General features: G+C 42.9%; 1 protein-coding gene across 1 annotated transcript; it reads left to right on the top strand.

Moving 5' to 3' along the window:
* Positions 1 to 7,780: 7,780 nt before the first annotated feature.
* LOC106344799 lies at positions 7,781 to 11,523 on the top strand. Its single transcript, XM_013784108.1, has 5 exons — positions 7,781 to 7,820; positions 9,327 to 9,397; positions 9,499 to 10,583; positions 10,644 to 11,046; positions 11,200 to 11,523. Exons 1-5 carry the CDS (start codon positions 7,781 to 7,783, stop codon positions 11,521 to 11,523), a joined length of 1,923 nt encoding a protein of 640 aa, XP_013639562.1.
* The last annotated feature ends 2,064 nt before the right edge of the window (positions 11,524 to 13,587 follow it).

The following is a 13,587-nucleotide window of genomic DNA, read 5'->3' on the forward strand; positions in this document are numbered from 1 at the left end:
AGCAAGAGTGGATAGTTGACAGGTTGATCCACTTTAGTATCTTTAGTACTATCTGCAATCAGTAAGTCTAGAATGGTGCTAAAGAGTGGTTAGATATCTAGCAAAAATCTTAAAGTTCATAATCCCCTTCTTAACTCAATAATAACTTAATTTTGAAAACATTTTAGTAAGACTAATAAGTAAATAAATATCAGTAAACCTCCCCCCTGACTTAAACTACACTGTCCCCAGTGTAAACTCAATCGGAGTTATGGTTGGAAATAAATCATAAGGACTCAATGTGACAAGTAAGAGCGATATACCAGACCGGAATGAATATCGACCGATGTAATGATGTTGAAGTAGGTCGATGCAGGTAAGGCCATGTCGATTAATGTCGACAGTTTTGCGTCGGTCGATACTGATGGCAATCGTCTACTCGGTTCTTTCTCTTTTTTTTTTATGACATGCAATAATTAAAAGCCAACATAAATATTATATTAATAAAAACTTAATGAATATTACCTAATAGTGGGTTGCCTCCCACTCAGCGCTTTGTTATAGTCATTTAGCTTGACTTTGGAGGTGATTTGGCTAGTAATGTTGAGAACTGGGACTTGTTGGAAAACGGTATTCATCTCTTCTTTGCGCTTGTTGAACAATGTACCAGTGAAGTCTCTCATAGCTTCATCCCCTCTACGCCATTTTTCTTTCATTGTTGCAGTTGTGTTTTCCATCCTCTGCAATCTTTCTTCAAGACTCTCCTGGTTGAACTGATGTCTCCTAAGTGTGGCGTAAGTGTCAGCTGAGATCTCCTCTCCATGGTAATGTGTGTCAGACATGTCTGATGTCATCTTTGGTACTAGCCGGCCTCAGTTTGTAGCGTTGTCGACCGATGTTCGATGGTGATTGTCGGTCGATATGTTGTTGCGTCTGTCGATCGATAACGATGCTTTTGGTCGACGGGCAATGTAACTCTGAATCTCCACCAATTCCCTTTGTATAGCTTCAATCTTGGATGTCAAAGCACTGATGCTAAGATCCATTGGGAAATAGATGTCATCACATCTCCCATCGAGCCGCTCTTCTGTAGTTTCCAAGCTCTATAGATCCCTTCTACCAACAGATCTATCTCTTCCCTGGTGTGAAAGTCCATTTGAGACTTCATCGTATGTGGGCGTGGTGGACTGTCGTTGATCGATGCTGGCATGGGGTTGTCGATCGATGTGCGATGATGTCTGTCGATCGATGGAGGTCGAGCAACGTCGGTCGTGTGCTGAATTCTGTCTATGTCTTGCTTCATCTCCTCCATGAAAGTAGTTAGCCAACTGATACTATCATTCAATGGATAGTAGACACCATCAAGCTTCATCTGGAAAGCTTCTTTGTTCTTCTCGTGTTCTCCACAGACTCCATAGAACATCTCATTGATCTCATCCTTGGTATAGATCTCTGGTACCGGCTTTGTCTGTGTGAATAGGTTAGCATGTTCAGGAAGACATAAGTAGCTTGGCTCATGTCTTGAAGCTCTTTCCAGAAGTCGTCTGATATCCGTGTTGTGAAGACGAATGGTGTTTCCATCTAGATCTCTGGCGTATCTCCGATCATCTCTGTAGACTCCATACTCATCCTTCTCTTCCCAGTAAAATTTCCAGTTACCATAGAGATCATAAGCTCTTCCGCCGAATTCTGGCTGTCTGTCGACCGATATTGGGACGGCAACGTTGATCAAAGTTTGAGTTGGATGGTAGGATTTTTGTATGAAGCCGTTGTCTATGCCATTAGCTGTGTCATAGAACTCCTTTGTAGCCTTATGTTCTGGATTGCTGCGGTGATGCATGAACAGACTGTCTGCTCCATTGGCTGTCCAAAGGATATCTGAGATATCTTCTCGAGATACGTGTAGTGTGCGGCCGTCTATTGCTTTTGCATAGCCATCAGGGTCCCTGAAAATATCAAATTCGTCTGGAGTTAGAAACTGGTTATCAAATTTATCTTTTTCACTTACAGTGGTGTTTGGTATTGGACGGTTGTCGATCGATGTTGCATTGTTGTTGTCGATCGATTTTTCGTGATGAGTGTCCATCGATGGGTTGATTGCCCTGTCGATCGGATGGCTGAGACGAGTTCTTTCCCAAGCAGCTTCTGCTCGATTCTGATCTGTTCCATCGCGTTTTTGCATGTTGAGCAGCTCCTCGTCTGTGAAACTGTCTTGTAGTTTATCTGGTCCTGGTGCGTAGGTTGCTGTTTCTGCTGCAAAGCTTTCGTGGCGGTGTTCATCTGCCCAAATGCCAATCGAGTAGTCTCCCTCTTGTGCACGGGTGACTTCAGTGTCGATCGATTCGTAGTAGGCAGTATCGGTCGATGCTCGTTTTCGGTATCGTTGATGAGGTTAAGTATCGATCGATGGCCAGCTTGTCATGTCGATCGATGGAGAATTCCTTTTCCAGGTGAATGATGTAAGAGTTTATCTTCCTCATCAAGGATGGCTCTGTACTCAGTAGCTAGTTCCTCCTCATATTCTTCATCATACTCTTCTCTATGCATGTATTCTCTGGTGTATGCGGCAATAGCGGGAGTGTAGTAGTCGTTCTCCCAATCATCTGGACAACTATCGACCGATTCGTCATGTTGTATGTCGGTTGATTTCTGATGGCTACTGTCGATCGATGTTGCAGTGTGAGTCTCGATCGACGCTGAGTATTCCATCTCGTACTCGGCTCCACAGTGGCAAGCTGCAATGATTCCTGGATCATTGATTCTTCTGGAGATCGTCTGTAGCGTCTTGACTGGGATAGGGTCGTAGTGCGCATTAGGATCGATGAGTGTTAGACACAACTGGTTGGTTTGCAAGTTGCACACTACTCCCACTGTTGACAAGAAAGCTCTCCCAAGTAGTAGAGAAGAGTTCCAGTTTAACTTGATATCCAAGACATGAAAATCAACTGGAACTAGGGCATTACCAATCTGCACCTCTAGGTCTCTCACAATGCCTCCTAAGTTCTTCTGGGAACAATTCACAAAAGTGAACAATTCCTGCGAAGGCTCACCCTAGGTAGGATGCTGACTGATGCTCCAGTGTCGCACAAGGTATGTGGGAACTCAATACCCTTCACCGTGCATGGTATTGCAAACTGCCCAGGATCACTCTTCGTTTTCAATGTAATCCTCATCCTCATCTTTTCTCTAGCTTCACAGAACATTCTCCTGATGTCTTCTTCTTTCTCTTTAGTTTCTCTGAAGAACATCCACAATCTATGGGTATAATAAGCATCCTCGAATGGCTTATCTATAAGAATCCTGAAGACTCTCTTCCGGAAACTTTCCTTTTCGTTATCATTGGCACCCATCTTCAGATGTTTCGCCACTTTTTCCTTTCTTCTCCTTAGGGTTCTTTTAGTAGGAACCCTATCCTCTTCCATAGGATCTTTTCCATCATCTGAAGGTGTCCTGACGGGCACTGGTGAGTATTCTGAAGGTTTGGGTTTGGGCCTGAGTGCATTAAGTCGTGCAACATCTATCTTTGGCATCTGCACTCGGTAGGTAATAGGTGCTCGTCGCTCGATATGAGCTGGAGGTTGTCGATCGATGGCGGCCTCTGAGTATCGATCGATGTTGTTGTTGGCATGTCGATCAATTTGTACGTTAACAGGGCTGGACGGATGTGGGTGTTTTGCTGCGAACTCCTCGTGAGTTAGAATCTTCACGGCGTTTCAAGACGCGGTTGACTCCGTAGGCGTCGTCGATTGATGCTCTGGAGTTCCTGTCGATCGATTTGGACTGGTGTATGTCGATCAATGGTCGAGGTCTGGCGTCGATCGACACCATTGCGATCCGCTGAAACTCATCAACCTTTCTACCTCGAAATCTTTTTTTTTGCAGCTTCTCGTCCTTCACCACTTGCCAAAAGTCATCCTCAATGATGGCATTCACGTGGTGTTTCATCACATCATCCCCTACTCCTCTTGTCGAGGCTTCCTGCCTATTAATAACATCTCCTGTCTGCACAACCTGCATCTCCAGCTTCTTCACATGAGTGCTTTAAGTCTCAAAATTTGTGCTCAGGTTGGTGTAGACATAATTTATCTTCCCATTGAAGCCCACTGTCATCCGATGCTGTGCCTCAAAAACCCTATCGAGAATCTCTTCAATCTTGCTCTCTTGAGTAGGCGGCGGTGGCTTCTGGTAGTAGGAACTTCCATAATTCCTGTTGTTGCTGTAGCTGTTGTTGTAGAGTTTCTAGTACTGTGAATTTTGGTTGAAGTTACTCCTATTTTCATAGGAGTTTCTGTTTCCACCCTGGTTTCCAGAATCTTGGAATCCAGTTCCACCAATGTAGTTCACCTCTTCTTCTTCTGATATACCCTCTACAGCTTCTGCATCTTCAACAAAGCTGACATGCTTCCTGAGAAGCTTGTGAACACTATCCAGCTTTGCCTTCACCTCATCCATCTGATCATTCCCAAGGATGGTGGCAGATCTTTTCCTCTCAAAATTAGTGTTTTTGGTGTTGTTGCTGGATGCTGGGTTTTCAATAACCTTGACTGCCTCCTCTGGATTCCTGGTGTCGAAATTTCCATTGCTGGAAGCATCAAGAGCCATCTGGTACTGCACCGCGATGCCTCTGTAGAAAGTACTGAGCATTTGTACTTCGTTGAATCCATGGTGTGGACAGTCTCTCTGTTAAGACTTGAATATGATCCAAGAGCCCCTGAATGATTCTGCAGGCTCCTGAGTGAATGTAGCAATCTTGCTCCTCAAGTCTTCAGCACACGCTTCATCAAAGAAATTGCATAAGAATGCATTATTGATTTCGCTCTAGGATTTAAGAGACCCTGGCTGTAACTGCTTGAGCCAATGCAGAGCTTCTCCAGCAAGTGAGTACCTGAAAAGCTTGCATATATCTTCATTATTGTCTCGTACAAGTATCAAAGGCGCAACCATGTCTCGCGGCTCAGTATCGATCGATGTCTGGGATGGAGTATCGATCGATGTCAAATGAAGGATGTTGGTCGACGGAAGGTGAGTGTTGTCGGTCGACAGTGGTGAGCGAGTATCGGTCGACGAGACTAGTGTCTGGGTCGACGGTGGTTGAGAAGAATCGAGCGACACACAAGTGTTGTTGTCGGTCGATGAGGAACGCGCTTCTTTGCAGATCGAACGTTCAAAACTTGCAGGATCTGGTGAGAATAGCAGTTGAGTTTCCTTGTTGCTTCTGGTACTGCTGGGCATGTACCTGAAAATCCAAGAACAAATTTATGTCAAAAACTTAACAAAAATTAGATAAATAGGCGATCAAAGCTCCCCGGCAATGGCGCCAAATCTGATTCAAATTATCCTAAGGAGTGATACTCTCTCAAATAAGAGGTCGAGTTGTAGTACTTAGGGATCGAATTCACAAGGACCTAGAGAACCTAAGAGATCTAATATGATTTGTTAAGCAAGATGGTTTTAGAGTTTTTAAATATAAATTGCAGTTTTATATTGAACAAGTATTTGTTCAATAGCTGGTTTAAGGTTTGGTGCTTAAAAAGGAAATAGTTAGACTTAGGGTTTTTATTTAGGAAAATTGGGATTATAATCCTACAAATGCCTAATGAGATGCATGTATGATAATGTAAAGCTCAACTACTTGATCAAAATGTCAATCAGCTCTCGCATGTATTGACTTGTCTATTAACTAGATCTATTGATCTCATCTGTTGTATTTTGATCAATAGAAAGTGTCGATCGATAATCCTATAGGGATATAGATCGATACACCTTTTGCTCCGTCGATCGATTATTCAAGTGTGATATCGATCGACACGCTCTAGTCAAGCTTTATCCGCGGGTTGAATAATAGCTTACTAAGCTCACTAGATCATCTCTCGCCTTGCTCATAGCAAGAAACATAGTTTTATTAGAATGTTTTCAGGATGAGAATAAAGCTCTCGCTTTTATCAATCAATCCAAGGGCAGGTTCTAGGTAGCTACTCTAGACACAGGCATTAATGAACAATCCTAAAGATGATTATCACAACTCAGCAATCTATAGTTGGGGCTAATCCCTCCTAACCTATTTAAACCCTAAAATCTAACAATGGAACAACCCAGACATGGCTAAGCAACTCATAACAGCAAATAAATATAAAAACTTCATTAGAATAGTAAATAGATATTAATGGAGTTCCAATCACAAATTATAACTTTGGATCTTCTCTCCAATCTATCAAAATCCTAAAAACGTTGCTGTGACAATAATAAAACAAGATAAGCACATTTTGCCTCTAACATGGCGGCAAAGCTTATATAGTTAGGGTAAAACTCGTCAGGGGTAATCTTGTAAAATGGTGAAGACTTGGGCTTCAAGTCGGTTGTGACCAAACGGGCTTTCTGCGCGCTACGCTGTCGATCGATACACAGATGTGTGTATTGATCGATTATTCCTCTATAATATCGACCGATGGTCGAGCTCGATGGTCAACTCGGGTGCTTGCTCCAAATATCTCCAAAATGCTCCAAAATCATCACTTATCTCCAAAACACTTCTGATCTTATAAATATAATAAATAGACTCTATAACATAATAATTATTAGTAAAAACACCTATAAACTATGGATGAAAATGGGTCAAATCCATAGTTTATCAGGTAGCTTGCTGAATTCTGGCTATGTCTTGCCTCATCTCTTCCATGCATGTAGTTAACCAACTGATGCTATCATTCAGTGGATGGTATATACCATCAAGCTTCATCTGGAAATCACCTTCATGCTTCTCTTGGGCTCCAGAGACTCCATAGAACATCTCAAGGATCTCGTCCTTGGTGTAGATCTCTGGTACCAGCTTAGTCTGTGTGAATGAGCTAGCATGTTCAGGAAGACATATGTAGCTTGGCTCATCTCTCGAAGCTCTTTCCAGAAGTCTTCTGATATCTCTGTTGTGAACAAGAATGGTGTGTCCCTATAGATCTCTGGTGTATCCATGTTCATCTCTGTAGACTCCATACTCATTTTTCTCTTCCCAGTAGAATTTCCTGGTACAGTGGGAATCAAAGACCCTTCTGTCGAATTCTGGACGTCTGTCGACCGATGTTGGGACGTTAACGTCGATCGATGGTCGAGTGGGATGGCGAGATCTTTGTTCGAAGCTTTTGTCTATGCCACCAGCTGCGTCATAGAACTCTTATGTATCCTTCTGTTTGTATTCTGGAATGTTGCGTTGATGTACGAACAAATTTTTGGCTCCATTGGCTGTCTGAAGGATGTCTGCAATATCTTTTCGAGATACGTTCAGTATACGTCCGTCTATTGCTCTTGCGTAGCCATCAGGGTCCCTGAAAATACCAAATTCGTCTGGAGTTAGATACTCGTTATCAAATTTATCTTTTTTTGCTTACAGTGGTTTTTGGTTTAGAGCGGATGTCGATCGATGTTGTATGAATGACGTCGATCGATGTTGAAGGATTTATGTCGATCGATGGACGGCTTGCTCTGTCGATCGGATGGTTGTATCGTGTCCTTCCCCAAGCAGCTTATGATCGATGTTGATCTGTTTCATCGCGTCTTTGCATGTTGAGAAGTTCCTCATATGTGAAACCTTCATGTAGTTCATCTGCTCCTAGCTCATACATTGTTGTTTCTACTGCATAGCTTTCGTGATGGTGATCATCTGCCCAACTGCCAATCGAGTAGTCTCCCTCTCGCACCTGGTTGACTTCTGCGTCGATCGATGAGTAGTTGGCAATGTCGGTCGATGCTCGTTTCCTGTTTCTCTGATGAGGTTGAGTATCAATCGATGGTGAGACTGTTATGTCGATCGATGGTTGGTGCAGCCATGAGTAGAGATATTGGAGAGCTGAGTGAGTCTGACGAGGGAGAGCCAGACTTGAGCAGAGAAGAGCCAGACTTGAGCAGAGAAGAGCCAGACTTGAGCAGAGAAGAGCCAGACTTGAGCAGAGAAGAGCCAGACTTGAGCAGAGAAGAGCCAGACTTGAGCAGAGAAGAGCCAGACTTGAGCAGAGAAGAGCCAGACTTGAGCAGAGAAGAGCCAGACTTGAGCAGAGAAGAGCCAGACTTGAGCAGAGAAGAGCCAGACTTGAGCAGAGAAGAGCCAGACTTGAGCAGAGAAGAGCCAGACTTGAGCAGAGAAGAGCCAGACTTGAGCAGAGAAGAGCCAGACTTGAGCAGAGAAGAGCCAGACTTGAGCAGAGAAGAGCCAGACTTGAGCAGAGAAGAGCCAGACTTGAGCAGAGAAGAGCCAGACTTGAGCAGAGAAGAGCCAGACTTGAGCAGAGAAGAGCCAGACTTGAGCAGAGAAGAGACAGACTTGAGCAGAGAAGAACCAAATGAGCTAGCCAGCTTGTGGAGTGGACCAGTAACCAGATCAAGACTGAGAGCACAAGAGAAGAGCCTCCAACACTTAGCCAAATCCGTGGGGCTTAAATCAGAAGAGGAGAACCAAGATAAACCAGCATGTTGGTTTAGTTTTATTTCAGTGTAATTTGATTTCATTTAAATTAAACCAATTTCGGGTAGGATTAGGATTTATTAAAAACTAATTTCGATTGGGTTTAGATTAGGAATTAGATTAAACCATCTTGGTTTATGATTAGGGTTGCTGGGGGTTTTCTATTTATCTTTCTACGCAGACTTTGTGAAAGTCATTCAACTTTTCAATCAAAAACTTTCAGAAAAGAGTTGTCTCGTTTCCTGCTTTCTCTGTTCAGCTAAAGGAACATTGATCTCACCTTAGGGAAGGAATTCCTTAGTGAAAACCATCTTAGACAATACAGGGTAATCTTGTGTCTCTGAGTAGCAAACCATCTCTGTCGCCATTCCATAGCTTCAGAGAGACGTCCATAGTCCAGCAGAGTGCTAGTAGCCTCCACGGACAACCCTCTTTCATTCCCCTTCAAGTGATCCCGGAGCAGAAGCCATACCCAGGCTGCACCAAGTGGTATCAGAGCCACTTGAAGGTTAGGGTTTGCGAATTGTCTACTCAGATCATTCACTGCATCAAACACTTCTCTTATCTTTCTATCTGTTGCAAGCCAGCTGAGCCAACCCTGCAAATCAAAAAAAAAAAATGAGATCTCTGATCCAAATCAAAAAAAAAAAAAAAAGTTGAAGAGTAATCCAGCTAGCTGAAGAGAAATCCAGCTCAGGGTGGTAAAGTCAGCTGGTGCCTAAATCTCTTAATACTTTCTTTCTGATTCATTGGGGTTTAGTTCTAGATCTTAGGTGTAGAGCTTTGAATCTTAACTGAACTTGTGAGAAAGGCAGAGACTTGGCAGCTGAAATTGAGTGAGAGAGAGTTTGTTTTTAATTTTTCTGTGTTTCTTTGTCTTTGCTAACTTGACTTTTAGGAACATTGGCTGATGGACGAGATGGAGAGGAAGTAGGAGAACCGGCTGCTCAGCAAATCAACCTCAACCAAGTTCAATTTGAGGCTATGATGGCTGAGATAACCAGAAGAATGCAAAATACTTACAACCTTGCTCAACAAGCTAATGAAAACTTACCTGGTGTTAATAAGAGAGGGGAGCTGCTGTTGGAGCTGAGAGAGCACGCATAGGGCCTAGAAGGGGACCAGGAGTTGTAGTTGGAGGTCATAGGATCTATGGTGAACAAGTTCAAGAGGATTCAACTGATGAGAGTGATAATGAGTCTCAGGCTAGCCAACACAGTAGACACCATAACTGCAGACGGCCAGCAGCTGATAATCTAGGTAATCTCAAGCTGAGAATACCTCCATTCCATGGCAAGAATGATCCAGATGCCAATTTGGAGTGGGAAAAGAAGATAGAGTTGGTTTTCAATTGCCAGCAGTTTACTGAGGAGAGGAATGTCAGATTAGCAGCCACTGAATTTTATGGTTATGCTATAAACTGGTGGGAGCAGATTGCCACTACTAGCAGATGCAATGGAGAGCCTCAGATAGCTTTCTGGTTTGAGATGAAGACTGTGATGAATAAGAGGTTTGTTCCTACTCACTATGGGCGAGATCTTCAACAGAAATTGAGAAGGCTTTCTCAAGGAGCCAAGAGTGTAGAAGACTATCACCAGGAGATGGAGACACTCATCTTGAAAGCTGACTTGATTGAGGGTGCTGAGGCAACTATGGCTAGGTTCCAAGGAGGGTTAAACAGAGATATACGAGACAGATTGGAGCTACAAGAGTATGAGGACATGGATGAGCTACTGCACAAAGCTATTCTGATTGAGCAGCAAAACAAGAGGAAGAGTTCAGCCAAAACTCCAAACGGCTCTGCTGCAAAATCAGTGTACTCCAAGGATGATAAGTCATCTGATAAGCCAAAGGAAGGGTCTTCATTAGTGGAAGCAAGGCGAGATGACAAGGGCAAAGAATCAGCGACATCCACTAGGTCCAGGAATGTCAGATGCTTCAAGTGTCATGGGATTGGGCATTATGCCAATGATTGTACCAACAAGAAGGTGATGATAATACTAGCCAATGGAGATGTGGTTTCTGAAGATGAAAAATCCGACCAGGAGTCTGAGGATGAGGGCGTAGAGTATCCTGTCCGAGGAGAGTTGCTAGTCACCAGGAGACTCCTCAATGCTCAACCTAAAGCCAAAGAGGATGAGCAACGAGAGAACATGTTTCACACCAGATGCTTAATGCATGACAAAGTTTGCAGCTTGATCATTGATGGATGAAGCTGTACCAATGTAGCAAGTGAGGAACTGGTGGATAAATTGGATCTTGAGGTGTATAAGCATCCTAAGCCATACCTCTTGCAATGGTTCAATGAAGAGGGAGGGCTAAAGATTAGCAAGCAAGTGAAAGTCTTACTGTCAGTGGGGAGATATCAGGATGAGATCACTTGTGATGTGGCGCCTCTTGAAGCTAGCCACATTCTTCTTGGTCGCCCTTGGCTGTTTGACAAGAGGGCAGTACATGATGGCTTCACCAACAGACACACCTTCACTCACAAGGAGAAGCAGATCACGCTGGTACCACTGTCGCCTCAGGAAGTGCACCAGGATCACATGCATCTTAAGAAGAGAAGGGATGAAGATAAGGTCACTGGTAAAGCCTTGTTGCTGGATGAATCTAAACAGGTAAGTAAGATGAACCTCTTTGCTACTACTTAAGATATCAAAACTGCTATGCTTGAACAACCAAATCTGATATTAGTAGTTTACAAGGAGTTGTTGATCTCTTCTACTAACACTGATCCTGTGATTCCAGAAGAGATTGAGTGTCTTTTGCAGGAGTATAGGGATGTCTTTCCAGAGGATAATCTAGTTGGTTTACCACCCATTAGAGGTATTGAACATCAAATTGACTTTGTACCAGGAGCTTCCATTCCAAACCGGCCAGCATACATGACAAACCCTGTTGAGACAAAGGAGCTCCAGAAACAAGTCAATGAACTCTTGGAGAAAGGCCACATCAGGGAAAGCTTGAGTCCTTGTGTTGTACATGTGCTACTGGTTCCTAAGAAAGATGCTACAGGACAAACTTTGTTGAGACAAAGGAGCTCCAGAAACAAGTCAATGAACTCTTGGAGAAAGGCCACATCAGGGAAAGCTTGAGTCCTTGTGCTGTACCTGTACTACTGGAGCCTAAGAAAGATGGGAGCTGGCGCATGTGTGTGGACTGCAGATCCATCAACAACATCACAGTTAAGTACAAACATCCTATCCCACGCTTAGATGATATGATAGATGAGTTACTTGGTTCATGTGTCTTTTCTAAAATTGATTTAAAGAGTGTTTACCACCATATTAGAATGAAAGAAGGAGATGAGTGGAAAACTGCTTTTAAAACTAAGCTAGGATTGTATGAATGGCTTTTCATGCCTTTTGGCCTTACTAATGCACCTAGTACATTCATGAGGTTAATGAACCATGTCTTGAGAGCTCTGATAGGTCGATTTGTTGTGGTGTATTTTGATGATATACTGATTTATTGCAAGACCATGAAAGAACATGTTGATCATTTGAGACAATTTCTAGATGTGCTTAGGCAAGAGAACATGTATGCTAACTATAAGATATGCTCTTTTGGAACAGAAAACCTTGTGTTTCTAGGCTTTGTTGTGATATCACAAGGACTACAGGTTGATGAGGAAAAGGTGAAGGCTATCAAGGAGTGGCCGATCCCTAAAAACCATTGGAGAAGTCAGAAGTTTTCATGAACTTGCTGGTTTCTATAGAAGGTTTGTGAAAGATTTCAGTACAATTGCTGCCCCACTGACTGAAATCATCAAAAAGAGTGTAGGCTTCACTTGGGGGCAAGCTCAGGAAGAAGCATTCCAACTGCTGAAAGGGAAGTTAACAAGTGCTCCTTTACTTGTACTCCCTGACTTTTCTAAAACTTTTGAAATAGAATGTGATGCATCTGGAGTTGGAATTAGAGCTGTGTTGATGCAGGAGAAGAGACCTATAGCTTACTTCAGTGAGAAGCTTGGAGGTGCCACCTTGAATTATCCAACCTATGACAAGGAGCTGTATGCCCTGGTGAGATCCTTGCAGGTGTGGCAACATTACCTTTGGCCTAAAGAGTTTGTGATCCACACAGATCATGAATCTCTTAAACATCTCAAAGATCAACAGAAGCTGAACAAGAGGCATGCTAGGTGGGTTGAGTTGATTGAGAAATTTCCTTATGTCATCCACTACAAGCAAGGTAAGGAAAATGTTGTGGCTGATGCACTATCCAGAAGGTATGTTCTTTTATCTTCAATAGAAACAAAGCTTTTGGGATTTGAACACCTTAAGTCTTGTTATGCTGATGATCCAGAGTTTCAGGAAGTGTTTAGACAGACTGAAAAACATGCTAGTGGTAAATTTTATCAAGTGAAAGGTTTTCTTTTCTATGATATCCGCCAGTGTGTCCCTTGTGGTTCTTTGATAGAACTTTATGTCATGGAAGCTCATGGAGGAGGGTTGATGGGTCACTTTGGAGTCGCCAAGACACTGTCTACCTTGCAGGCACACTTTTATTGGCCGCCCATGAAGAAAGAGGTGGAGAAGGTATGTTCCAGGTGTGTTGTGTGCAAACAAAGCAGGCCAAGTCCAAAGTCCAACCAACAGGTTTGTACACGCCACTCCCCATCTCTACTGAGCCTTGGGTTGATATCTCTTTGGGCTTTGTTTTAGGATTGCCTAGGACAAGGAAAGGTAGAGATAGTATCTTTGTGGTTGTTGACAGGTTTTCTAAGATGGCATGTTTCATATCTTGCCATAAGACTGATGATGCATCTCTAGTAGCTGATCTTTTTTTTAGAGAGGTTGTTAGATTGCATGGCATGCCTAGGACTATAGTGTTTGATATAGACTCTAAGTTCCTTAGTTATTTCTGGAAAACTCTGTGGGGAAAACTAGGAACTAGGCTGTTGTTTTCAACTACTTTTCACCCACAAACTGATGGACAAACTGAAACAGTCAATAGGACTCTGTCTACTCTTCTACGTGCTATCATTAAAAAGAACATTAGGACTTGGGAAGATTGTTTGCCTCATGTAGAATTTGCATACAATAGGTCCATGCACTCAGCTACTAAGCTAACACCTTTTCAAGTTGTCTATGGGTTTAATCCTTTGTCTCCTTTGGACTTGTTTACTTTACTCTTAAAAGAACAATCTAACCTTGATG

The sequence above is a fragment of the Brassica oleracea genome, chromosome C5, assembly GCF_000695525.1.
Source record: "Brassica oleracea var. oleracea cultivar TO1000 chromosome C5, BOL, whole genome shotgun sequence".
Classification (NCBI taxonomy): Eukaryota; Viridiplantae; Streptophyta; class Magnoliopsida; order Brassicales; family Brassicaceae; genus Brassica; species Brassica oleracea.